Source organism: Corvus brachyrhynchos, unplaced genomic scaffold (assembly GCF_000691975.1).
Source record: "Corvus brachyrhynchos isolate BGI_N302 unplaced genomic scaffold, ASM69197v1 scaffold56, whole genome shotgun sequence".
In the NCBI taxonomy this organism is placed as follows: domain Eukaryota; kingdom Metazoa; phylum Chordata; class Aves; order Passeriformes; family Corvidae; genus Corvus; species Corvus brachyrhynchos.
In genome coordinates, this window is record NW_008238664.1 from 1,649,260 (window position 1) to 1,675,640 (window position 26,381).

Consider the following 26,381-nt stretch of genomic DNA (forward strand, 5'->3'; position numbering starts at 1 on the left):
ATGTTTTGACCTAAGCTCTGATGGGAAAATTTGGAACCAATACTGTTGCTTTCTCAGGTATTGAAGCTAGGAAATTCCATTAATCACTGACGTTACACCACGTCAGTGTAATGTTTTAAGATATTTCACTTGGATTATCCAATGTTGAGTTCAAGACAGCTTTTATTTTTAATGAAAACAGGGAATGTCCTCAGTGGGTATGGCCAGGGAACCATGTACTAGAAATTGGCTACAACACCCCAGACCTCCTCTCAGCCCATCTCTGCTGATAGAAAAGTTTGGGCTTCCAGCTCTTTGCCACCATTTTCTACTGGGAATTATGACATGCACTGATCTGTGGGTGAATGACTGTGAATGGAAAAAGGAAAAGTCACTGGTTAGTTAAACTACCATCACTTAGATGCTACTCTTTAACTAATTGCATTGATGACCGTTGTAGAACAGCCGAAAGCAAATTTGTGTCTATTCAAGTGAACAGATCTGATGGCAGCACTCTGAAGTAGTAGCTGACTGAAGAGTGAAAGAAGCATCCAGAGACAGAACTTCTTGTGCCACCATAGTGGGATCCAGAAGAGAGTCTCATGATGATCTGATAGGCTTTTGATAGGCTATAAGGAGAGAAGTGGAGGATCATTGAAAAGTCTGTGTAGGATTTGGCTGAAGCAGAAGTATACCAGCAATACAATCTTGTGATGCCTTTTGTAATCATTACAAATTTAGCTGATGGGTTGGGTGCCTACAGCTGAGAAACCAAAATAAAAGTTAGGAAATTACAGAAGGACTAAGATAACCTTTGCTCCTTTGATGCAAGAGTTTTGCTTGATAGTCAGTGCTTCCATTGGCACCTGTAATACAGCTGAGTGGTAGCACAAAGTTGTGCCATGAGGCCACCGATCTGTTTCTGCAGCACAGCCACACTGTAATTCCCAGTGTGGCCTCCACAGACAGAGTTAGTGCTGTGTGGTATCCCTCGCTGATCAAAGCCCAGTGCTGATGCTAGGGTATGAAGCAAATAATTGGAATTGTACATTTCCTGCCATTCATTGCTTTCCAGCACAAGCCCTTTCCCCACCTCTTTTGGTTGAAGTGTTTTCAATTTTTGAAACTGTTCTGATCAGCTCAATTGCAATAAAGACTCGTGCTTTTCAGAGACCAAACCAGCCCTCACCAGCCTGAGAATCAGGGAGCTGAAATAACAACAGAAGGGCTAGTCCAGAGGGTCTGTACCTCTGCTTATTGCTGAACTAAAGGAGCAGCTGCACAACAGAGCTCTGCCAACAAGTAGCTTTAGGACGCTTTTTATTTCTGTACTAAGAAGTTAAAAAAGGGAAGTACATTATTTTCCTGCCCTACATCAGAGTCACCTTTCTTCTACCACAAGGAATGAAAACTGTAAGCTCAATATATTACCACAGTATTCTGCTGCTGAATCAATGCTTGTAAATAATATATAAACTATTGCTCAGTCTATTTTGCTGTAGAAATCACTTGCATTATCGGTTGCCCTTTTACCTCCATATATTTTTCTTTAATTTTCAAACAATCTGCTTTATAAAATACACATCTCTATGTATCAGGTACCATTATTATGGAATTGCAGTGAAAGAAAACTCCCAGTATTATGATGTGATGTATTCTAAAAAAGGAGCAGCCTGGGTCAACGAAACAGGAAAAAAAGAAGTAACCAAACAGACAGTGGCGTATTCACCAAGATCCAAACTGGGAACATTGCTGCCAGAGTTTCCAAATGTCAAAGATCTAAATCTGCCAGCCAGTCTGCCAGAGGAGAAGGTAACACTTTGGAAATCTTTTCTCAGCTTGTCTTGGGTTTTTTTTTCCCTGCTCTGGATGAAAGCTTTGCCTAATATATAAAGACTTTAACCTAGAGTAAGTTTAATTATGCTTTGACTTGATTTATGGGGGACTGAATTACTTCATCTAATAGGAAGAAATATCTTCCCTTAAAATAGGCAGCTGACACTATCAGCTGTAGAGTATTTCTAACGCCCATGAGCATTTTTTAAAAGTTGCATTACATACAGGAGGGCAACTTTTAAAATTATGTGATGTTGGAGTGCAACTTCTAAAATATGTTACAGCCCTCTAATCTGTGAACACACTTGAAAGCAAACTGAAAAACAGTTCTAATGCTTTCTTGAGCAGAGAGGGACTTAGTGCATTTCTTATCCTTCTAGAGTAGAAATTCAGAGAATCCCAGCTGCACATATGACAAAAATGCTCTGGCTTCTCTTGGCTGAGCTTGCTGGGTTTCTGGTTCTATGCCCATGTGTAGTATCAATGTGAAATGGACAAAAGAATGGGTTTTTTTAGTTCTTTATGTCCTAATTAGGGCCACATTCTCGTCTTTGATCTCACTGAGGCTTTTTGCTCCTCTTACATTTGAAGAATCCCCATTGACAGAAAAATCCATGAATTCAAAGGGAGAATTTACTTTTGAGAAGAAAACTCATCTTACAGCTAATCTAACTAGACTTTAACTGATTTCATTATTTTTGCAGTTGTGCATAGATAAGGTAAGAAAAAACTTGCTTTTTCTGTGCTCTGTGTTCTGATATTTTAAAAGTGGATTTCTTAAAGCAGAATGATTTTTTGTGTGTCTCCTTCATTTTTTTTCAGGTTTCTACCTTTATTATGATGTATAGGACTCACTGTCAGAGGATCCTAGACACTGTAATAAGAGCAAACTTTGATGAGGTATGGTTAGAAACTGCAGTTGCCATTTAATGATACAGAAGGTACCAGTGGGTTTGAGACCCTATTTTGTATGTTATATTACAGACTTAGAGCTTGTGGTGCTCGATGCTTTTCAGGAGCAAGGAACAATAGCTGTACTTGAGTGTATAATATGTGACTGATAGCCCTAAATGTCACTTACAACGCTGTGTGAGTTGGAGGAACAAAAGCAATGAGAATGTTTTTGCCCTCTGTTCTCTAGCAGGATTAAGGTAGCAATATCCCCTTACAAGATGTTGGACAATCCAGTTCTTACAACTCAAGGAGTGTGTCCACCACAACTTTTTGTTGGAACTGAGCTGCCCGAAGGAATTCCTCTGAGTGCTCAGCAGAGCCAGGGCAGGTGTCACAGCCACAACAGTGGGCTCTGCTGGTCTGTTAACAATGATGCAGAGTGGTGGGGGGATTACAGCCTCCCAGATATCCCAGAGAGCCACAGCTGAAGTCTTCAGTTGCTCAGTTGTGCTGCAGTGCAGCTGGGAACACACACACACTGCTCAGCAGTTAATGCCATCTCTTAGAGAGGGATAAGGCTTGTACCTGTTCATATCTGACTGAATCTGAGGGGTTTCTGGGAGTGCACGCAGACAGCTCTATAATTAGAGCTGAAAACTAAAATGTTACTGGAATGCAAGCAGGTTTATATAACATGGGAAGATGGCTTCTTATCCAGGATAACATATCTGGCTATAGAGATACTGAGGACTTGATTCAAATATTTCATTCAGGTCCTGGAAAAAAAAAAACAACAAGGGAAATGGGTCTTTTGACTCAGTCTTCTGAACAAGGGGAAGAAATTCCCTGGTTTTTTTCTTACTGTTTAATTCTCACACTCTTCTGGTTAAAGCTCATTTTGCACCCTTGTACACAGTCTAGAAGTTTCCATGTGAGAAAATTATGTGACACATTCAGGAAATTTAGCTTGGTGAGTCTCAGAATAGTTTCTTAAGAGCAAGATGCTATATTTTATTAGGGTTATCAGGATCTATGGTAGGGAAGGGGCTGAGCAGTAACAATATAGAAATGGCAAATACTCTTTGCCACATGTGGTGTGGTTGCTTACTTCACTACAGATTGTGTGCAGAAAGTTATCATTTGTGAATGCTGGTGTTCTGACCCCTGTGGAACTGATCATATCAGTCTCAGAAGAACACCTTTATTTCCTAAACTAAAATTTTCAGAGGTATGTTTTGCTGTGTCTGAAACCTCTCCCCTATTTTTGGGTTCTTTGCCTTTCTCCACTTTTTCTCCACTTTCCTTCCTGGTGGAGGAAAGATAAAATCCAAAAGTGTGGTGTTTCTTTCCAAAGTGAAGACAGAAAATGGTACATTGACCCTTATAAGCCATGTGCTATCCTCCTCTCCCTCCCTCCCTCCCTCCCTCCACCAAGCCCTAGATTGCATTCCTTTGTATACAGCGACAGAGTGCACAGAGAGAGAAAAAGGCTTGACATGTGGAAGCCAAAGAGTTACACTCACCAGCCACTGACAGAAGGTAAAAATACAGTGATTCCCATGGGTGTCTCTACTGCAGTAGCACAAAGACTCCCTGTCACCAGCTCAGAGGGTCTCCTCACCCTTTGGCTGATTATCCCATTGTGTGCTACGTTACAGTATGAGCCTGTCTAGTTAAGGAACATGCCTTGCCTGTGTTGCACCCCATTAACTCAGCTCTGGGGCTAAAAAAATGATCCTGTGTAAGCAGGATCATTTAAAGAGAATGATATTTGTGGCCTTTGATGATTTTAACATCCCTGCTTCTTCTCTTGATCGCAGGTTCAAAGTTTTCTTCTGCACTTTTGGCAAGGGATGCCTCCTCATATGCTGCCCGTACTGGGTTCTTCAACTGTAGTGAATATAGTGGGAGTTTGTGACTCAATTCTGTACAAGGCAATTTCTGGGGTTTTGATGCCAACGGTACTGCAAGCCTTACCTGACAGGTAACTGACCCCTTATGGCTCAGCTGTCTTTGCTATACTTCTTTTCTTCAAGAATGACACCAGTTCTCAGAGAGCTGCTTGCTTCCACCTGTTTTCTGACTTAAAATCCAAATGTCACTTGAAAGGCGTTGCAGAGCTTACATGCTCCTGAAAAGATGTTCATATTTTCACAAGACTTGTATTATGAAAAACTTGGAGAGTTGGGGGTTTTTGTGTGATGAAGGATACCACTTTCTTCTTGGTTTCTTAATGTTCAGCTAAACTCAAACTAAATTCACTTTTCCAATCCATGTGGTAGATTTCAGCTGGTCTCTTCCTACCTGGCATTCGTGTGAGTCCAAGAATTCTTGTTCATAGAGGTAAAGCAGGACAGAGATCAACAATTCACAGCAAAAAGTGTAATCACTGAGTGCAGTCAACATGTTTTCCCCTCTGGTTTTACTTATATGAGCATCAGGAAAAAATCCTTTTCTAAATAGTCTTGTACACCTTTAGCATTATTTGACTGATGTGTTCTTGACATTGAGTAATTTGTTAAGAATATTTCTCTAGGAGTTTTTTAATGGTGCTGTGCATTTAGCCTTTAAGATTTTAAAGTGTCTCTAATCAAGGAAAACGCTTTCACAATGTTGTTCTGCTCTCTTATGTACATTTCATGACTGCTAAAGTGAAAGTATTTTACACAAGAAATCTGCTATAAGCATGAGCTATTCTTGATAACACATGTACATTTTTACAGGCTTTTCTCCTCACCCCCCCCCAAATCTATTTCATTGGAAGGATTAAACAGAACAGCAGTCCTTTTTTCAAGCTGCTTAGTTCTTTCATAGCAAATAAGGAGAGACTTGAGTGTGAATATAGACTTTTGTAATGCATATAAAGGGCCAGATTGTGGCTATTAAGCCATAGCCTGCACTGGAGGGGGTGAAGAAGGGTCTCATTGCAATGGAAGCTCCTGAAGGAAATCTTGCTGACTCAGGCAGAATCCTCTGAGATACTTCCTGGGAACACATTCTGGCTATCCAGAAAAGGCACTTTTTAGTGAGCCCAGAGGTTGTCATCCATCCCCTGCTCTCTCTTTAGGTGCTTTTGTGGAGCAGAGCAGGCCTATGGCCATGTTTGTTTTAACCACCTCTGTTCTTAGTGCATGTGCTAGGAGTACAAACAGAAAATCTTCTTGGTTGAAAGGGAGAAAGTTCCTTGTATCTTTTCTCTGTCATTTGTGCATTTCTAATATTGCTACAGGCAGTGCAGCTTTGTCTGTCAGAGCCAGCTGTTAGGATCCCCTGCACAACGCTCTGCAACTAATCCTGGGAACTGTAATTTTATACTGAGGATTCCAAGGAGAAAGGCAGAAGGATCTGCCTACCCAGTGTAACAGGAAATGATGGAACCATCAGGAAACAGTAGCAAGAGAGAAGAGCAAAGTCTCACCTGTCTGAGAAAGGTCCAGTCCTGTGCAGGGCTAAGCAGGCAGGTCCTGCTCCACCTCCACTTCCCCCACCTGTGTGGGCTCGGCCTGAAAATTCCTCCCCACCACCATCATCACCCACTCACTGGCTCTGGCCTGCAGCAGGAGTTGGTTATTGCTCCACTTGAATATCCCTTTGTACATCTGTATAAATGTGGGCACACCTGAGCTGAAACCTGAAGCTTGATTTATTGTCTTTAAACAGTTGTGAATTTATATTTGTAGAGAGTGGGAATGATTTCATTTGAAGTAGAAGTACTGTTTGTAAGGATCAAAGCAATGCTGTACAGAGATACGAGGTTTTGAACACGGTGATAAATTTTGCTTTTCTTGCAAAAGTTTTCAGAAGCTTCAGAAGTTTTTCTTCATGCCTACTAACCCAAATATGTTAGCAACTCTGCACGATAATGAGTTGTAAATAAATGACTCATGGTCTTCACACGGTCACAGCTTTAATGGCACAATGTACAGAGTAAACATGATGTGATGTTGGGATTCCTTTTTTCAGTTTGACGCAGGTGATCCGAAAGTTTGCAAAGCAACTGGATGAGTGGCTGAAAGTAGCTCTCCATGATTTGCCAGAAAACCTACGAAATATCAAATTTGAGTGTATGTATTACCCAATCTCTCTTCTGTTGAAATAGGATGGACAATGTTTATTGATTACAAATTAATTGGAAGTGAGACTAGTGTTCTTTTAGGAATTAAAACCTGCCATCATTATAAATCTTGCATTCACTTGGAATCTCCACTTGTTAATGAGAACCAATCTCATTTAGTGAAATGAGGCACTGCTCAAAATGAGAATTTCTTTTTCTTTCTTGTGGATTCTGATAAGAAATTAATTTTGTTGATAGTAAGCAAACATTAAGGATGATATTAGGCAAAGAAAATTATTAAACAAACCTTTAGGCTAGCAGAATTTGAATACAGCTTGAGGCCCTTACTCAAAAAAGTGCCAGAGTTAGAAATGAAGGAGATCAAATTACCCTGTCACCACAGGAAAGGGCACTAGTCCTTTTCAGACGTGCTTTGTAGATGCCTGCAGTGCACATCACCTATTGATAAAGCCTGCTTTATTTCACAGCTCTCAATTCTTTGCCTTTCATGAGCACTAAATTCCACACCACAAAGTTAAAGGGGAAAAAAAAAAACTAATTTAGGAGAAGGATTAACTATTTTGATCAGCGTGGAAAATTAGGTGTATATGTTACTGAGAACAGTCAGGATGGAAGTTGGAACAACTAATTTCAGGGTGATTTGAATTGTTTACTAATTTATTTTTAAAATTAAACAAAGTCAGAAGTGAGAATATGCTTTACCACATCTTTTTCAGTTCAAAAATATCGACAATCTTGAACAGCAAAATCTTTTTCAATCTTACAGGCAGACAGAAAGAGATGGACAGTGCACTCTCTAAGCATTCTCAATCTATATTTTTTAACTGCCTTTATGTACAGTGTGGAGGGAAAACTCACTCTGTGACCACATTTAACATCTCTTTGGATAGATCTCCAAATCTGGTGCTTTTGATATGAGGAAAATACTGCGTGCACCCTGCCTTTTACATGAGCCTTTGTTGCTTCTGCAGCTGTTTCCTCCTCCCAGAATTTGTGAGAGTACACAGCCAGTGGAGGTACTGACAGGAGGAACTGCAAGCATGGGTCATTTTTGCAGTTCCCAAGTCACTGATTTCAGCCAAAAAATACACAATTCAACATTTTAAAAGCTCATTTTCCAAGAATAGGAAATATCTTAATGTAAGGTCCATATCACTTGCAAAGATTTAAACTGGGAACAGAGGAGTGGCAAGTACCTCCTGGGCCATTTCAGCCCATAATGTATTGGTATGTCATGCAATTGCTTTCAGAAACTTAGATCAAATTCTACCTGAAACTGGATCAGAGTTTAGCCCCTACTAGTCCAGTCAAAAGACTCCTCCAAAACTTGATTGCATGAAGATTTAGCAACCTTTTCTCATTTCCACACATAATGTAGCTATTGTTATTTTATATGTGCTTATTCTTGCACCAACATTTTTCTTTCTATTAAATTGTTCTTTCTGTTCTTCAGTTCCTTTGTGTAACAAGAGAAAATTTGCTATGCTGAACAAGCAAAGCTTTTCCATTGTCCTCTGTTTCTCTTGTCATCTCATTATTCACAGCATCTATAAATAATTGCTTGTAATATGTCTCTGTAAAATTGATTGAGCATCTAGATTTAAGAGTTTAGGTCAAGGTTTAAATTAGGTTAAAACTGGGGTATTTGAGTGAATTTTATTTAGCCACAATTTTGTATGGCAAACTGGATCTATTTTGTTGTTTTTCTTGTTTTAATTTAGTAATTTCTGAAGTAATTATCTTTATTTAGCACAGTATGTAAATATGTATCTCTTCTTTCCTGCAGTGTCCAGAAGATTCTCACAAATACTACGGCGACAGACATCCCTAAATCATCTCTGCCAAGTAAATATTTCAGTTACCCAAGTTTGATGAATGCCATTTTTACTGACTTTTCAAATAATTTTATGAACTGACAGGTTGGATTTCACTCAGAGGAGGAGATCACATTAGCAGTTTGTCTCCAACATTTGTTGTGGCCACCTTTACACAATCAAAAAGTAATCATTGAAAAATGCTTTTCTAGACAACTGGGAACCCCTGATCATTAAATTCAGCAGGGTACTTTCATGAAACAAAATTAATATTTGATTTGAAGAGCTGGTTCATTCCCAGGAAATAAATGAGAGGCATTCCATTGATTTCAGAGCAGTTTGTATTGGGCCAATTGCAAAGCAAGAAAAATTGCTACATGCCCAACAATAAATTCCAAGCCTAATTGTATATTATAAATCAAATGCAAATTAGTAAAACGGGAAAACAGCTGAACTGGGGTTTTAAATAGACATGTTCTTGTAACCATAGCAAGTGAATATAGAAACTGCTCCAAAGTGTTTGGTTTTCACCAGTTCACATCAGAATTACCTGTCAAAAAGTCATGAAGCCTAATTCTGTGTTGTATAAAAAGGAAGAGAATGCATTGAATTCATTAACATTTTATCCATGTATTGGAGGGGATAGGTTTTTCTTCCCTATCACCTGAAAGCTCCACTTTTGAAAGGTGTATCCAAAACCCCAGATTAACCCTGTGAGGGGTGAAGCTCATGGGGGAAAGTTTTGGGGGAAAAAACCACTCCTGCAAGGAATTTTTGGTAGGTTTCTTCCCCCATTATTTTAGTGGTGGAGACAGATACCTGTGCTACCTTTCCCCAAAAACAGTAGATCATCACTGAGCTCTGGAGATCCATAGCGATTCAGAGGAAATTGAGATAAAGAAACCACAACCATCTGCATCAAACATGGGATCAAATCTCTTAGGTGAAGGACTCTTCAAGTGCATCACTCCCTTGGGGAAGCTGATAAACCTTAGTGTGTGTTATCATCTGTGCTTAACTTACAGAGATGTGTATATGGCCATGATCTTGTGTCACTTCCTTTCCTCTCAGTCCATCCTCCCCATTACCAACAGCAGATCCCTGTCTCAACCAGCCAAGACATGGATCTGATGAGGAGACCAGCAGCTTTAACCTTTTCATGTGGCTGAGGGAAGAATGAGAGTCTTCAAAGACTGGGAGAGGGGAGGGTACAAACCTGAGTGGGGTTTGTTTGGTATTGGCTTGATTTTTCTTGTTGCTTTTTTGTTCTGACCTGAAGCTTGTCATGAAAACCAGCAGAGCTTTTAGAGTTTGAGGAGTCTAGCAATGGCAGCATCAGATTAGAGTTGTTCATTAGGGTTTGTGGTGGATGTAATCAAAATACTTGCAGTTGATTAAAGTAGGCAAAATGACTCAAGAGTTCTCTTGTTAGAGGGCCCTGTAATATTCGTAAGACATCAAGCTGGTGGGTGGAGGTCCATGAGGAGAATCAACTTAGTGAGCCCAGCTAAGGAAGCGTAAAAGGGGTTAAAGCCTATTTTTTAACCTAATAAAGCATGAACTAATGAATAGATTGGATTGGATTACAGGCATCAAGAACAGTGATCCACAGTGCAGACATCACATTTCAAATGCTGGAGGACTGGAGGAATGTGGATCTGAATAGCATTACCAAACAAACCCTCTATACTATGGAGGACTCACGGGAGGAACACAGAAAGCTCATCATACAACGTAAGAGCAGAATCTTCAAATAAAGCCAGGTGAACTTGGCTTCCTGCTGCAAACAAAGCTCAGAGAAAGTAGTGCTGGTTTTGAACCATTGGTTTGCTTGGAGGCTTAAGATAGATACAGAAGTATTTACCAAAACGTAAGGGAAAGCCCTGTCAAGGTCTTAAGTTTTGGGGAAAAGGTCTGGGCACTTGACGTTCCTTGACGCATTCCTTTCTAGTATCCAGAACAGCCATTGGCACAAAACTTGCACCCAAATTCAGGAGGATTTTTTCCATGAACCTGGGCAAACTAAATCTATGAGTTAACCATCGAATGTGTGAAAGTCCAATTTTTCCTGCTCTAGTATTACAGAATTGTCTTTTGAATGGTTTTGACACTTAAGTGGCTGTGTATTTGAGTCCCTTGTAAACTTGTTTATAAAAAGCTCCTTTTTACACAATGATTTCATAACCAAGATCGTTTGATGGGATAAGCTTTCACCCTAAACTTTTATGACTAAGTGTAAGTCCCATATCAAACAAGCTCATTGGCTAATTTAGCTACTGTCTAGTATAGTGAAGGGCATGGACTTGAAAGTGACTTTGGAGATATTGGCAAATTGGTTTTACAATTAAAGATCTTCTGCAAATATTAAATATTCCTTCCATCATCCAGCAAGTGTTGCATAGTTATAAGTTTAGGTGTAACCCGAAGCACACTGAGTTTTGTTGCTCTGAGGCAACAGAGCTTTGTCTTTAACATCCTACACATAACCTTGTTTCCTGTGAACTCACCTGTTGTATTGCCATCTCTCTCCTGAGGAGGACCAGTCATCTTTTACCCAGAATCTGCCTTTACAGGGCACCACGCAGGCAGCCACTTGTGGGAGCCCAGCAAGGGTAGGTTTGCTAGTGAGGTAACACTTTCAGGGAGTGGCTGGGAACACAAGGGGCGACGCCTTCACAGGTATGCTGGACTCTGTAAGGTTGACTTTGGCAGTCATCCTGCTGTGCTAACACTTGAATTCTTCTCCTCAGTTCAGGGATGGGCCTTGCATTCGCTGCTAGCTCTATTTTTCAGGTAGAGGTTCTTGGTATTTCCTCTCTTTCTTAACCCTTGATTCATTTCATGGCCCTCTTCCCTTTTGAGAAGACAGAAACTTGACATGGCAGCAAAGGAGGTAGCATACAGTGAGACTGAAGTCCAGAAGCTGAGTGAATCCTTCTGTCATTTGTTATGTTTTCTATATCTATCCAACATCCTACCACTGGCCAAAAAAGAGTTTTCAAAGTTATGCTCTAGTAGCAGCAATATTTTTGGCTGCCATTCAGAACATCCTTAATGTTTAAGGAAGCTTCTTGTGTATGTGCTCTTAGCGCAGTAAAATCAAATGGAATTTTCCTGAATGCTGTTGGCTTTGTGCAAGTTTCTCCATGTTGTAGGTGTATATAGTCCAAAAAGCAGTTAGTCAGAAATGGTAAGCTAATAGCTCATGAGATGGGATGCCAGTGAGGTGTTCAGATACCTATAGAAATTATTCTCGAACTTAGAATTTTTCCCCCCCATCTTTGATGTTTATTCTACTTGACCAAAGATCTTTTCACACTTATATAGCATGGATTTAAGGCCTGTTTTCATACTCTTGGTACTAATAATCAAGAAAGTATAATTTCAGCTACTATAACTAGCAAAAAGCAAACAGGTTTATATGCCTATAAACAAACTTAGAGAGAAACAGAGAAAAATCAATGGGTATAAGAGCACCTTTTTCCTGTTCCTCTAGGATACCCACCTCTGACAGGATTTCTGCTTTATTCCCGCATTCTCAGATCCTGTTGAGGTATTTTTAACAATCACTAAATGTTGGGGTCTCCTCCCTGTAGCAACTAAAGGCTAAACATTTAATTTTCTCAAATAGGTCATTGTACACAGTTGCATTGCTCCAGCAGCAAAGCAGGCAACTGATTTGTTTTTCCACTCTTGCTCCCCTCTTTGCACAGCATATGAATTACTTCATCTGTTGTATCAGGCAGTTTTTGTCCAGCCAAATACTCAGGTAAGGAGACAACATTTAGATTCCTCTGTGATCCTGTTCTGAATAAAGGGAGGTTGCCCATTCAATAAAAGAATGAAACAAAATAAGGGTGGCCCAAACATCATTTCCCTTCTTCCCCAACTAATGTTTCTGGTACCTCAGCCTTTGCAAGACTCAGTTAAACAAAGTTGTAGTCAGGTGATTCCTGCTCATCTTCCTGATCCTACGGAATCAGGGAGGTTGTTCTTCGCATTATTGTTGGATAGACTCTGGCTCATTTCCCTGGCTATCATCTCTAACCTTTGCCTCCTCCACCCCCCTCACTATCTTTCCTGTGGAGGGAAATTCCTTCCTCCTGTTACTTATAATTAGTCATAAATGGAATTGCTTAGCACGTTGAAATCATCCTGTAACACAGCAGGTAGAAAGTATCTTTCTTCTTGACCTACTGGGCCTTTTATTTGAGCTGAGTTAAAGAATAGTTTGTTGAGGTGTCAAAGCACACGATTCTTTGTCTTCCAGCCATTGGTTCTCATATGTAAATGAGACCTGAAGTTTTAAGGACTGCAGCTGAATGACTTTTTAAAACTTTTTGTACTAAAATATTAATATGTGCACTTGGAAAAGATTAAAAAGTATACAGATTGCTTTTTGCAACTCTTCTCGATCATAAGTAGAGTATTTCTGCACTGATAACAATTTGTTTTGAAGAAGCAGAAGTTTATGGACATTCTTCGTGTGTGTGTGTGTGTGTGTCTGGCATTGCAAAGAGATGATTTGCAGCAGTTAAATCATGTTTTTGCAACTAAAGCATTATACAGATGAGCGCCCTATCAACAATACTCATTCACTTGGTGCCTAGAAGAATCTTTATGCATTTCTAAATCAATTTCATGCATGACATTTTTTCATCACCAGGGTCAAGGCCTAGTTTCTCACTCTTCATAGAGAACACCATAAATGTTTCACTTCTGAGCACACCAGGCAACTTAAATTAAAACCACTAATTTTAAAAAATAGGTTCTGGTTGGCTCACATTAAAATAACACTTTCAATGACTGCATCACTTTCAGTAGAAACAAAGTAAGAGACCCAGTAAACTTTTTGGGTCAGCACCAAGAAAGATGCATTTGTTTCAGTTAAGCAATCTATTAAAAAAAAGCACAGTAAACTTGTGATTCTTTTGGTAGCCTTTTGTGACTCTTGTTTGAAACAGAATCTAAGTACTAAGGTGGGCTGTTTTTTTTGTTTTGTGTGCCAGTGTATCAGGAGTTTGATCACCTTTTGGAGGAGCAATCCCCCATTGAGTCGTACATTGAGTGGCTGGATTCCATGGTGGACAGATGTGTTGTAAAGGTTGGTAAGGAGGAGTGAGTCACTGATGTGCATTATGAGCTCTATTCAGGTAATACATTTTTAGAAAAAGTAAAAATAATTACAAAAAAAAAAAAAAAAAAAAAAAAAGGAGCTGGAAATGAGCTCACATTCAGGATTTTGCTTTATTCTGCCCTTGTTTATTTTATTCCAAAAGATGGTATTCAAGAATGAACAGGGTTGAAGATTCCAGTCAAATCAATTTTTCAGGGATATGGAGAGGTGAATTCAGAGTCATCCTAATGATACAGTGCGAAGAAAAACATAGTCTGGCCTTCTAAGACTTTAATGAAAAGGATATTTAAGATAGCTAATTAATTTATATACAATCAAATGTAAGGATGAAAGTCTAGATTACCATTCAATCAAGGACACATTTATGTTCCTTTTGAGCTGATATGGAATACCAAGGACTTGTGTTTTATTTTAATTAAAGTGCATGCAGATACCTACTAACAAAGCTTTAGAATGTATTTTCAAAAGCAATCCGGCATCACAATTATTTTACATAGAGTATGAAAATATGTAACTGATTATTTTAACTTCTCTTGCCTCTTTGTATTAGGATGTTCTTTTAGAGTTTCAACCCTTCATTCCAGTTGTTAGAGCTCAGAAGTAAAACCAAAACAAACCAAAATATGCTGCCTCTCTCTCTGCTACAAAATAGCCGTATAGAAAACAACAGATAATCCCCCAGATTACTTGAATACTTTGATTGTTTTGGGGAACTTCTCTTCTAGTCAGTGGAATGCAATTTGAAATTCTGGCCAGAGCTGTTAATTTTAGTGAAGAACTTGACATGAATTTTAATAGCAGAGTGGGTGAATCTAATTCTTTAACACATATAGGGCTATAATAAATACATTTTTGAAGACTTGATGCCTAAAGTGTGCTTTCTGGAAAGTATTTTTGCTGGTAAAATGACTAAGTGAATTCACAAAAGTAAAAATGAGAAGGAACAAAAAAGTTTATATTCAATATTAAACCTTATTTGAAATAGTAATATAAATTTTCAGTGTAGATCAAACATTATTGATTATAAATTGCTTCCTTGAATAGAAGCAAGAATGAACATGTTAGTACTTAGGTTAAGATGAAGATCAGAGCAATTTTTTGCAGTCCTTTTATCATGTGTAAAGGAGACCCAGTCTTGAATAATACTTCATTGTTTCCTCTTTCTGAAGGTTGTCCATGGTTATAAGGTGGTTTTTGTCTAAGGCCACTTTGAGTTTGGGTTTTTAAATTTGTAGTATATATTTTAATGTGAAGATGGTGGTAAGTAGTTTTTCAGTATAAAAAAAGAAGGTGGATACATGCATCATTCAGCTGTATTGCTGGTAGAAATAAAAGTTTCTCCATGTCAGACACATCTGTCTTCTTGCAGGTAGCTGCCAAGAGACAAGGCTCTTTGAAGAAAGTAGCACAGCAGTTTCTCCTGATGTGGTCCTGTTTTGGCACTCGAGTGATTCGGGACATGACTTTGCACAGTGCACCCAGCTTTGGTACTTTGATTTTGTTGTAATATTTGCATGTCACAGTCAAAGAAAGCTGTGTCCTAGCTTGTAATGTACATTTTAAGTGAAAACATAACCAGTTTTCACATGTCCAGGGCTCTATTAAAAAATAGGCTGGGGCTCTTGACATTTGGAAATAATGCTCAGACAGATGTCTGTCTTCAAGGCGCAGCCAGGGGAGATGAAAACGTTGCTACTTCCTTCTGTTTGCTGTTAGGAGCTGCAGTGATCAGTCATGGGGCAGCTGGAGGAGTCCATTACAGCAGCATTCCCTAATGCACTTCAGTGCAAAGTGAGCCTGCTTACCCAAACCACTCTGGCCACGTGTTGAGCCAAGAGAGATGACTTTGTGCTGAAGTGGATGAAAAGCTCTCCAGTGAAACACTTTTCCAGCTCTCCTCTTAAGGACATAGCATTTGAAACTGGTCTTTGCAAAGCGAGAGTGCTTCTGTAATCTGGAGAGAGTCTCTTCCATTTCTTAAGAAGTCAGACAGGATGAAAAAATAGATTTTTACATTTTAAATGAAAAAGCACATTGCTTTTCTACACTGTTTGAAATGGGGCTTTGTCCTGGGATACAAACAGTTCAGATTAAAATCAGTTAAAAGCAAGAATGACTAGACTGGTGTGTTGTGAGTGTGAACATTTAGTCACCTGGGACCCGACTTTGCATGAGAGATGCTTTTTATAAATGCACATTTTTCCAAATATGTTTCTAGAAGATCAATGAAGAGTGGTTTTACATGGGTATTACATTGAACAACTGCAAGGTTTTCTGCTGGCTGAGCTTTGATGTCTCTTACGCTTTTAGAACCACCTCATAGCATAAATTGTCAGTTAGATACAGTATGGTATTTATATAATATGTTTTATATATTTATATCTCATGTAATATATATTTATATAACATGTTTATCTTTTAATCTGAAGCTACTTTCATTTCCATTGTAAAAGAGTTTTCCAAACAGGTATTAGTAAGTCATCATTAGACATCAGGATAGTGACCATCCCCAAGGTGATTACAATTTCAATCTGTGTTTTCAGCAAAAAACACAAACCTGTTCAGGTGCGATGCTAGTGGAGGCAGGAGGAGCCCTGAAGTTTTGAATATCAAAACCATATCCTTATCCTATCAGGCAGAAGCCTGGGATATCCCTATCCAAGTGTCACAAATGTTATTTAGCCATGGACACAAATTCATCATAATCTACATTAATGATGCTACTCTTTCACTGCAAGGTCATTTGATACATTGTCTGTGAATTAGAGTTGAGCAAGTTCCAAAAAAATAACCCCTGAATGTAAAAAGCTCAGAGCTAGATTGCAGAAACTCTTCTGCACTGAATTTACACAGTTCTTTCTAGCTTTTCAGAATTATGTATATATTGAGTTCTGTGGAGAGAAACAAAGACTGACTTACTATTCTAAATATTTACATATATATACTTTTGTTCTCAACTTAGATAAAAGTTTTGCATTTTTACTGCATTGGGAACTTTTTCAGCAGAATGATTTTTTAATTATTTTTTCCACTTCATACAATATATAGACTCAGATGCTCACAGTGTAATTTTTTTTTTTAAGTGAAATAATGTGTTAGATGATAGGATTTTTATTATGTACAGAACAGCACATTTTTACCTTTGAAACAGATGATTCCAAAATCTGATTGAAGGAAGTGGTAATACCTGGCACTGGAGTGACTGGCACAAAGATTTGATTCCACAAAGCTTTTAAGCATGGTGACATTGGCAGGTTGAAACAATCTCTGGCAGAAAAAATTTAAAAAGCTGCTCTCTCTCTTGCTCCCTCTCTCTTTTTCTCTCTGCCTGCCTCCCTCCCTGCCTCCCTCTTTCCTGCTTATGCATATCAAAGGCACAGTTGGTGGCAATGTTTGGGTAATGCACCCAGTGTATAAAGTAACTAATTAGTAATAGAAACTCCGTGATTTTCTCCAGATCTGGAAATCTCACTGTTGTTTTGCTACTTACACGTAATTGCTGTATCTCCTAATAGATGCTGGTACTTGCTGTGCCTCAGCTGGGTAATCATTGCCATGATTTCTGTTAACCCCTGAAGATTAGAGCCAAATGCTATTTATTGTTGTAGCTACAGTCTCTTGACTGTCTTCTTACCTTTTCCTAAAGAAGTGAATGATTTGTGGGCTACAAATGGATCCATTTCAGTACTTAAAGATAGGCTTGAAAGAGACCAGCAGTTTCATGTGAGAAACAGTAGCTTGCAAACACAGAATAAATTTTGGTACATTGTGCTGAATAGCCATTCACTGTGAGGCTGAAATGCATGCCCTCATATCAGTTTCACTCTATAGCTTACATTTCATCTGACTTATTTAAAAATATAAAAATATTGCATTCATTGCATTCAGTACCAAAGCCTTGTTTGTCTGGTGTCTTTCACGCAAATTCTGGGCTCAAAAACTCTGTGCAGAGCTTAAAAATACACAGTGGGAGAAATAATAGGAGAGGAAGAGAGAAATTCAAAAGAGTGACAAGGGCACTGGAGTGTTTTTAAATGCTGCATTCAGTATTGCCAACCCCAAGTCTTCAAAATTAGGCATTAGACTCCCCCAAAAACAAAGACTTTTTTAAAATGGCAGATCTTGGGTTCTTGTTTGCTTGCAAGCATTACAGTGTTTAGAGTTTGCACTTCCAAATATTTTTATGAAACTACAAGCAACTTTCCTTTTTTTAATGAAGGCTGAGTAAGGAGTTTGATGGAAAATAGTAAATATGCTGAGCTTTATATCACTACATGAAGTTTGTCAGCATTTTAGCCTGTTTTTCTTACCTTGAAGATACTTATCAGTAGTAACTGCACTAGAGACAATAGAAACTTCCCACTGAAAAAACTGTAGTCAGGAGAAGAGTGAGCATTTTGTGGAGATTCTTGAATATCTAGGTTTCCATTGGGGAAATCCTATGTCAGTAACAAGATGATCAGCCATATCTGCTGTCTTTATTGCACTTCTAAACCAAATAGGACTTTATTTAACAAGACTTTGAGCCCAAAAGGTTTTTGAAAAAAAGTTCTCTGCAGTAATTAAGTGAAGATCCCCACTTTTTACCCTTGAAAGGCTGGGGAAACTTGTTACCATTTTGATCTGCTTGGTCACATGAAACAAATGAAGAACTGGATTCTTCAGGTTCACCAGCCAGAGGTTTCCTCCCCATAGCAAAGGTGCTGCAGTCAGGTATATCCTGTTTCTGCGCTGCCTTGCCCAAGAGCACAGGGGCACATGTTCACCTCCCAGGGTGTGTGCCCAGCTTGTATCAGTGACGACAAAACCATGCAGGCGTGGAGTGAGAGAATGAAACACAGAGACCATCGGAGTCACAAAGAAAAAGAATGTGCTCAGAGTCGCTCTGAAAGCTGAATTGCCAGCTAGGATTGAATAAGGATATTGGGTCTTTCAAACCACTTCTGCCCTACAGCAGCATGTTTGAGTACAGGAGCTGGAGTAGGGGTAATTATTCTTCATTGTGATAAAAGCCAGTATCTCAAGATAAACCTAACTTTCCTGTGAAGAAACCAGTCATTATGAAATTCAATTGAATTTGAAACTTGTTTGATCTTTTCCCCATGAAAGTATTTTTTGATCTTTTCCCCTCAAGTATTTTTCCTCAAATGCAGTAAGGGAATTTCCAAAGGAATACCTCCACATGAGGTATTTTGGGGTTTTTTTTGTCTGGCAGTAGTTGATTTCTGTTTCTATCTCAGATGATGACTTTTCACTGATTTAAGCTAGCTGCTGGATGAGCTATTATTTTAACCTCACTGTACTTGTCCTTGTCAGAATTACTTAGTGACTTAAATGAACATTTGTTAAATATTCTGTGCAAGTCTAATTGAACAAAGGAGCTTTAAAAAACCAAATCCATTGTATGATAAAGTCCTGTCTGGAGCTATTACAGGTACTTTGTGTCATGGAGCCTATTGCATAAATTGAACAAACTCCACCTTGATACTTGTCAGTGTCCCCCTGCAGATGGGTGTTAGTCCTTTCAGGAGGGCACTGTACAATGTTTCAGCTCTGATGCTTTGCTCCTCTTACTTTGCCCCCCAAAATGCATCTGTGGTGTCTTCTTACATATCTTTTTTTCTTGTGCTTTGTGATCTAGGGCAAACATTTCTTCACCATCCCTGATATGTAATATATAAATTATGGGAAGCAACTCACTTCCTTTCTGTGGAGGTAGTTCAGAAAATTCATACCAGGATGTCACTAAGGCAGCCAATTTGAGATTCCAGAAAATGATACGTCCTTTAGACAATAGGAAACAATTCTACTGTAGTGCAATTGTCAAAACTGACATTCAGTGCTAATGTAGGAGAAGAAGAATCCATCAAGTTCCAGCTTTCAGCTAGGTAGTCTTCTTGCACCCTAAACCACAACTGGTCATAGAAGCCTGTGTAAATCCAGGAATGAACAGTTTGCTACTCCCTGGTTCTACTTTGACCTCTCTTCTCACTTACCTTGAGTAAGAGAGATACTTCAGTACATGGCAGCAGTCTTACTTAGTGCTGTTTGTGTTGAGTACTGTAATAATTGGTTTAATGAGTGTATTGAGACAGTCAATGGCTTTTTTTGTTTGTTCACTTTATTACCAGGGTCTTTTCACCTTATTCACTTGATGTTCGATGACTACGTATTGTACCTGCTAGAATCACTCCATTGTCAGGAGAAAGCTAATGAGCTAATGAGGGCAATGAAGGGAGAAGGGAGCACAGGTGAGTCTGTTCTTTTATTCATTATTTGTTGTTTTATTCCATTGACTTCTCTATTTTTTATGTTAGGACATATCTTTATCCTTATCTAACCCGCTGAGGCTTATCCAGGAGCAAAGCGGTTTTCACTTCTATCATGGTGTGAAATAAATCATTTGGGAGGCATGCCTGGTTAATACATTCTGAAAGAGAACTGCCTGCTTCACAACGTCATTCTGGATGTCTGAAACCCCATTCCTAAGCACTCATTTGGTGTTTCAGTGAGAAATTTTTGTCCTGAACCTTTTAACTTAGTTAATCTTTCTAAGCCACCATTGAATTTCAGTGGACTCAGTGTTAACAAGTTCACTGCTATCAGTAGATTTGTACCAGTCTAAGTAAGAGGAAGAGATAGCAGGAGAAAAGACAAATGGCAAAGCTGTTTTTTCTGGCACACTTATGTCCTAAGTGCCTGTACAGAAGGAGATTCTGGTCCTGCTCCACTCCACGCTGCCTGGCCAGAACAGAAGCAAGTGGGCACTGCCTTAAGTTTTTCTACTCCAGGCAACCCCTTGTAATAGGGGGTCCTCAGTGATCTTCCTTCCTTGCATCTCCCACTAATTTTGGCAAATTAAACATCTCTGTCACATTTGGAAAGTTTCATTCTCCATTTTAGCTGTGGCTTAATTTGTCACCCTGTAGATTTATGGGAAGAAAAGCAATTCAGTGATTAGGGTACTATCTTCTGTGTGGTGAAAGACTTGAATTTAATTCATTGCCCTGCCATAGCCTCTTGGGTTTTTGACAAATAAGTTGCTTATTCTTGCATATTTTCCACATACCTTTGGCAGCTAAAACCATCCAGAATATCCTCCTTTTTCAGTCAACAAAGAAAGAAAGAAGATCATGGCCAGAAGCCACAGGAATGTCCCGGAGACTCCTGTTTCTTTCCAATGTCTCTAGAAGGTGTAGGAATGCCTAACTCAGACTGGACTCCTAATTTTAGTTATATAATAGTACATTTTAGGAGTATAACCCTTAAGCTGTCCATGCACCGGTTTCCTGCCTATGCAACAGGAAAAATAGCACTTTCCTTTAAGAGGTCTTCTGCAGGTATGCTGAAGGTTGTAATGGTGAATGTTATAGAAGTACTTCTTTCAAAGATTTGTGGTTCCTTCTACGTATTTCTCGAAACACACGCTACAGAGCTCTTAACTGCTTGCATTTCTTTTTTTTTTTTTTAGTTTCTCGGTGTTCCTTGACTCTACCTTTAGCTAAGTTTGATGGGTTTTCTCTCATTCTGCAGCAGAATTACGAGAAGAAATTATTCTGAGTGAACCAGCAGCTCCAACTCCCTCCCCAGCACCATTCTCCCCAGCTAAATCTGCCACCTCCGTGGAAGTGCCCTCTGCCCCATCACCCATCAGCAACCAGTCCCCAGAGTATGGTGGCATAACAGCTACTACAGGTAGGTTGGCTTCTGAGAGATAAATCTGCTTGGAGGTGGCTTTTGCACTTGGTCTCCTAAAACTGAGCCTGAGAACACGATGTGCTGGCTTGCAAGATATGAGAAGCCTTCCCAAGCCAAAAATCTGTTCTCACTGTATCCAAACGTGATGTGCAGTCTACCAGGAAAAAGATCTGATGTTTGGATGTTTTATACCCCTGAAGGAAGTGTGCCAAGTATTTTAGGTTTAGTGGGGTTTGCAAAATCTCAAATCACTGGTGGTTCAGGAATTCTTAGCTGGTAAAGTGGGAGATGGGTATCTTTCAACATATTTAACACCCAAATATGTTTAAATAGCTGTGCAAGTTTCTCTTGGGAATGTTTTACACATTGCTAATGACTTTCATCTCTCAATGTTAGAGATAGGAATTACATGTTTGAAGCCTATTTTCAGTATTATATTCTATTATGGCAACTGATGCTGTTGTTGTATTCTGCTGGGCCCACAAATTAAAAAAAATCTGCACTTCAGGGACAGCTTAAACTTGCGTGTAGGATTGATAGAAAACAATAAGCATAAAACCAGCTTCTCGTTTGGGCTGCATAAATGGCCAACATCTTCTGTGCTCTAGAGTAAAACTCATTACCTTTTGGATGTGGGCAGGACAGTCTGTCTGTATGATCAAAAGACAGTGTTCCCTTAGCTCATGGAAAGAAAGGCAGAAATGTGAGTGACTTTCAGAAGGCATTTCAGGCAGTGAAATTCCAGCTTTGCTGCTCCTCATTGAATAGGATGTACAGTCCGAATGTGGAAACTATCGCTTTTGTGATGTACTAGAAAAGTTACAAAATCTTCTTGAAAGAATGTCATAAAGTGGTGATTTACCATACTAGAGAATTTGGCAGTGACCAAAGAACTAATAAATCTTTCTGAAAAATGTTTTTCATGTTTTCAAAGGCGCCACAGGGAAGCACAATGCATGTTGTGTTGGAAAGAGATTTTAAAATATTTGTCCCTACATCACAACTTAAGCTTTTTCACTGTTGGAGGCAATACAATACTTAGGAGGGAAATAGGAAGTTATTACCACCAGGACAGGTAGACAAGAGACAGATGATTCCTAGACAGGGCAGGTGACCATGCAGCTTCATTTCAGGTGACAGTGGAGGTGGTGAGGATCTTTGACTCTTGTTGAAACATTGATGCTGCTTGGAACTTGACCTGTAGGCATTGTGGGATAGTTGTGATGCCAGAACTAGAACTAAGTATGATGCAGGGCTGTACCCAGAAGTAAAAGACTGAAAAGAAGGGAACTGTGTTCTCCAGGGCCATTGACAGGAATGGAGATTTGAGGGACTTGTGTTTAGGCTGCAGATACCGTAACTCTAAATGTCATAAAACAGTTAACCAAAAGCCATTCGCCCTTGTCCTGTCACTGCATGTCTTTGTAAGAAGTCCCTTTCCATCTTTCCCTTCAGGTACTGAAAGACCACAATTGTTCCCATACTAGAACTTTTTCAGCAAGAAAGCTATTTCTGATTATTTTAGTTCTTTCTTCTCAGCTTTTCATTTTTAAGTTGTTTTAAAAGCTTTTGTTCGGTTGAATTGGATTTTACTCTTATGGTTTGGTGCAGTCTTGCTTTTGAGAGTGTGAAAACCATTTTTGTCTTGCACAAGCCAAATTTGTCAATGCAAGTAATGCTCTGGTTAAAATTAAATATGAATATGTGGCTATTTCTTTTTTCTTAATTTGAGCAATTAGAAATGCTTCTGTTTCCCATGTTCATCATGTAGATGGACTGGTTTTAGTTTGCTTTTTAGTTTGCGAACCATTACACTGTGGAATGCAGTGTTTATTCACATAAAGCAACATGAAATAACAACTGTCTCAGCTAAAGGAAATTGCTACACTTTAAAATAGGAGTGCTGAAGGTGTATTACATATACTCATACTAGTTTACATACAGATCTGTGGCATTACATAGAATATTTTGAAACAGGAATCTCTGTTCTGGAAAGATGTATTTGAAATACACCATTGATTTTCTTATGTGTCTTTTATGAGGTAAATGTAAAATTCTACAAATGCTTTGCAGACCTTGAGAGCTAGTTCCATTGGTCACTGTTAGCTCTCAGTTCCCCAATTTAAGGCATCATTAACTCTTTCTTGCTTGTGACATTAGCAATAAAAGTTAACTATTAAACTTGCATTTTAACCTTTTTAGCTTCAGTCAGGAGTCAGTACAAAACCAGCAAATTAAACTGTTGCAATTACATGATACTGAGCAAAAGAAAGGTAAATCCTATGTATCACACTCTGTGGTAGAACATCTGTCATGGCACCACTAACATTTTATTTAAAACTTTTTGTTAGGTTACTAGACAGTTAAAAGGCTAATTAGTTTCCATCCTTTCTAAATCACAAAGGCCAGATTAATGATTGTTCAAGCTGCGACAATATTGTAATAAAAGTGATAGCTATATGGCTGACTATGCTGTTCTCTCTTAAAGCCCCTCTTAAAGCTCTGATTACTCATTGCCAATGCAATAGTTTTTGGACAACACAAAATGAACTCTAAATTGCTAGTTCCTAATATGTTAGTGAACTGTGGAGTCTGCTTTTCAGTTTTAAGAAATATATGCATGAAATAAGCCTTCAGGTCAGCAATGGTCATTAAAAGTCATTGTTCTTCCAAGTCTGGGCTTGGTATTAAAGTTCTGGGAGTACTGGCACAGATCTAGCCCTCCCATATTTGTGTGTAGAAGTAGAACATTTTGGTTCTTTTCCTAAAGCTTCAGCTCCTGGACCCATACGAGTATTTGAGAACATCAGCTCTTGTTCAACAACCAGAGTTTAATTCTCATAGCTGCAGAGTGCAAAACTCACAGGTTTCAATTTTAAAAGGCAATCCTTGCCTTCAAATGGAAGGGCTTGTGTTTGTCTAAAGCTTTATAGGTGAAGTGATCTGTCTGTTTTGTGGGGACAGAATGGAGGTCTGACTCTGGATTTCTGACTGCTTGAGGGTGACAGTACTGCTCGCTGTCAAACATAATGCACAGTGCTGGGAGTGTCTCACTGTGTCTTGGTGGTCGTTTGCTCCAGCCTAAAGCAGATATAAAATGCAGCATCATGAAGCAACTTCTGGGGTTTTTCTGCACTGGTGTACGTGATGGCATCAATGACAACAGGGCTGTTGTTGGACTAATAGCAGTTCCATTTATATTTGGCTTCCCTACAGGTCAAATGGCCTCTTGGTTAGTATCCTCAAAATCACTTTTTTTTTAAAGAGAAAAGAAAAACAAGTGATAATAAATGAACTTCCCTATTTTAATCAAACCCTGCATGTTCAGAACACAAAGCAGAGCAAATTGTTGCTCAATCACTATTGTTTTTGCTTATTTCAAAAAAGCAGTTCAGTTGGGTTCAGTCATATCTAAAAGAGACTTCATCTCTTGAAGTTCAGTTCTGCAACCAGCTGAGGAAATTAATCATATAAGACTGGGACCTAGGCAGGTATTAAGAGGTGGCTATGAAAACCTTTCAGACTTAACTCATTCCTCCTTTTCCACCCACCCCAACATTGGCAGTATCCTGGTTGACCTGGTATGTACTTAAACACAGTCTGAAAATCTGTTGTCATCTTCCACCCTTCCTCTCTGTAATTAGGTCACTAACTGTAGGTTCCCCAGAACATTCTGAAAAAAAACATTTGCATGGCTTTCTGTCATTCTGTAAATCCAGAGTAAAGCCCAACTTTTGTTTCTAAACCATAACTGGCAAAAGAAGGGGGGTGTTCCCTTGAGCAGCTGTGTGAGGTACTATCCTGTAGTACTCAGACATTTCTTGGTTAGGAGAATTAAACAAAGATACTCACAGCTCTCCCAGTGCAAGATCTACTTTCTACATTTGTTTCTGTGACATCTGCACAAGCACAAAATTTGTTACTCTCCAACCATTTATTTTAAAGTTGAACTGAGCTGGCTTCCAGTTAGGTTTGAATGCCAGGATTGGCATCTCTCATCCAAGGAATTTGACTTCCCACAGGGAGCACATGAAACAACTTGCTCTCCTGGACTTACTAATTTTCCTCAGACTATGATAAGATCCCCACTATTTTCCAAAAAAAGAAAAAGAGATTGTCACAATGTCTGAGGCCAGTCAAATCACTATCTTTGTTAAAAGGCAAAGGATCTTTTAGCTCTGTTATTACTGCTTCTCCTTGGAGCTGGGAAGGTCATGAGTTTTTTGGCTCAAGGGCCAATTATTTTGTTGGGGGAAAAAAAATCAGATCAAAGTAAAACTTTTGTTTTATGGTGAACAGAAAAAGTGGGAAGAAAACACCAAACAATAATATTACCTAAAAATAAGTATTTCGGGTTTTTCACCCTCTTTTGTTGTTCTTCTTTCTTTTCTCTTTGTTTTTGCCTTTTGCATTTAGGCCTGTTTTGAAAGAAAGTTGCAAATTTTCTTTTGGAATATAACACTGGGAAAATATGTTGACCTTTTGAAATTGAAATGTTTCATTAAAATATTCTGTAGACAAGTTGTTGATATTTTCAAAACTCTCTTGTTTTCAAATGAAGCTATTTGGTAACTGCATAAGTACTTTTGGTCCCTTCCACCTAGACTGTATCTTTTAGTAAAGGCAGGCTTCCTTAAACATTTTCCTCAATTCAAGGAACCATGAATGCTTACTTGTCCATGGCAACATGGGGTAGCTTTTCTTCTTGGGGTCTTGAGAACCTCAGTGGTCCTTTGCATTGGGAGGAGATGAAGACAGAAAATTCAAAAGTCAGTGGCAGAAAACGCAGGCATGTGAAAACAGACCTATCACAAATACTCTTGGCCATAACACATCCAAGGATTTCTATTGTAAGAGCACCAAATCACACCCTGCTGAAGTATTTCAAGTTGCACTTACCTTGTGAAGCTCAGAATACCTTCATCCAGTCCCAGAATTTCCCATTAAA

At 38.9% G+C, this 26,381-nt stretch overlaps 1 protein-coding gene across 3 annotated transcripts in view; it reads left to right on the top strand.

Annotated features, from left to right (window-relative positions):
- RFX4 (regulatory factor X4) overlaps positions 1 to 26,381 on the top strand; it is an 88,316-nt gene that overhangs the window by 47,789 nt on the left and 14,146 nt on the right. For 2 of the 3 annotated variants that reach the window (XM_008636587.2, XM_017738052.1), the window contains 10 exons: positions 1,578 to 1,791; positions 2,638 to 2,715; positions 4,530 to 4,693; positions 6,673 to 6,773; positions 8,571 to 8,629; positions 10,188 to 10,332; positions 13,608 to 13,702; positions 15,105 to 15,222; positions 19,867 to 19,986; positions 21,269 to 21,430. In XM_008636587.2, coding sequence (XP_008634809.2) covers positions 1,578 to 1,791; positions 2,638 to 2,715; positions 4,530 to 4,693; positions 6,673 to 6,773; positions 8,571 to 8,629; positions 10,188 to 10,332; positions 13,608 to 13,702; positions 15,105 to 15,222; positions 19,867 to 19,986; positions 21,269 to 21,430 — 1,256 coding nt within the window. The remainder of the gene's footprint in view (positions 1 to 1,577; positions 1,792 to 2,637; positions 2,716 to 4,529; positions 4,694 to 6,672; positions 6,774 to 8,570; positions 8,630 to 10,187; positions 10,333 to 13,607; positions 13,703 to 15,104; positions 15,223 to 19,866; positions 19,987 to 21,268; positions 21,431 to 26,381) is intronic. The other variant, XM_017738051.1, reaches the window with a different exon arrangement.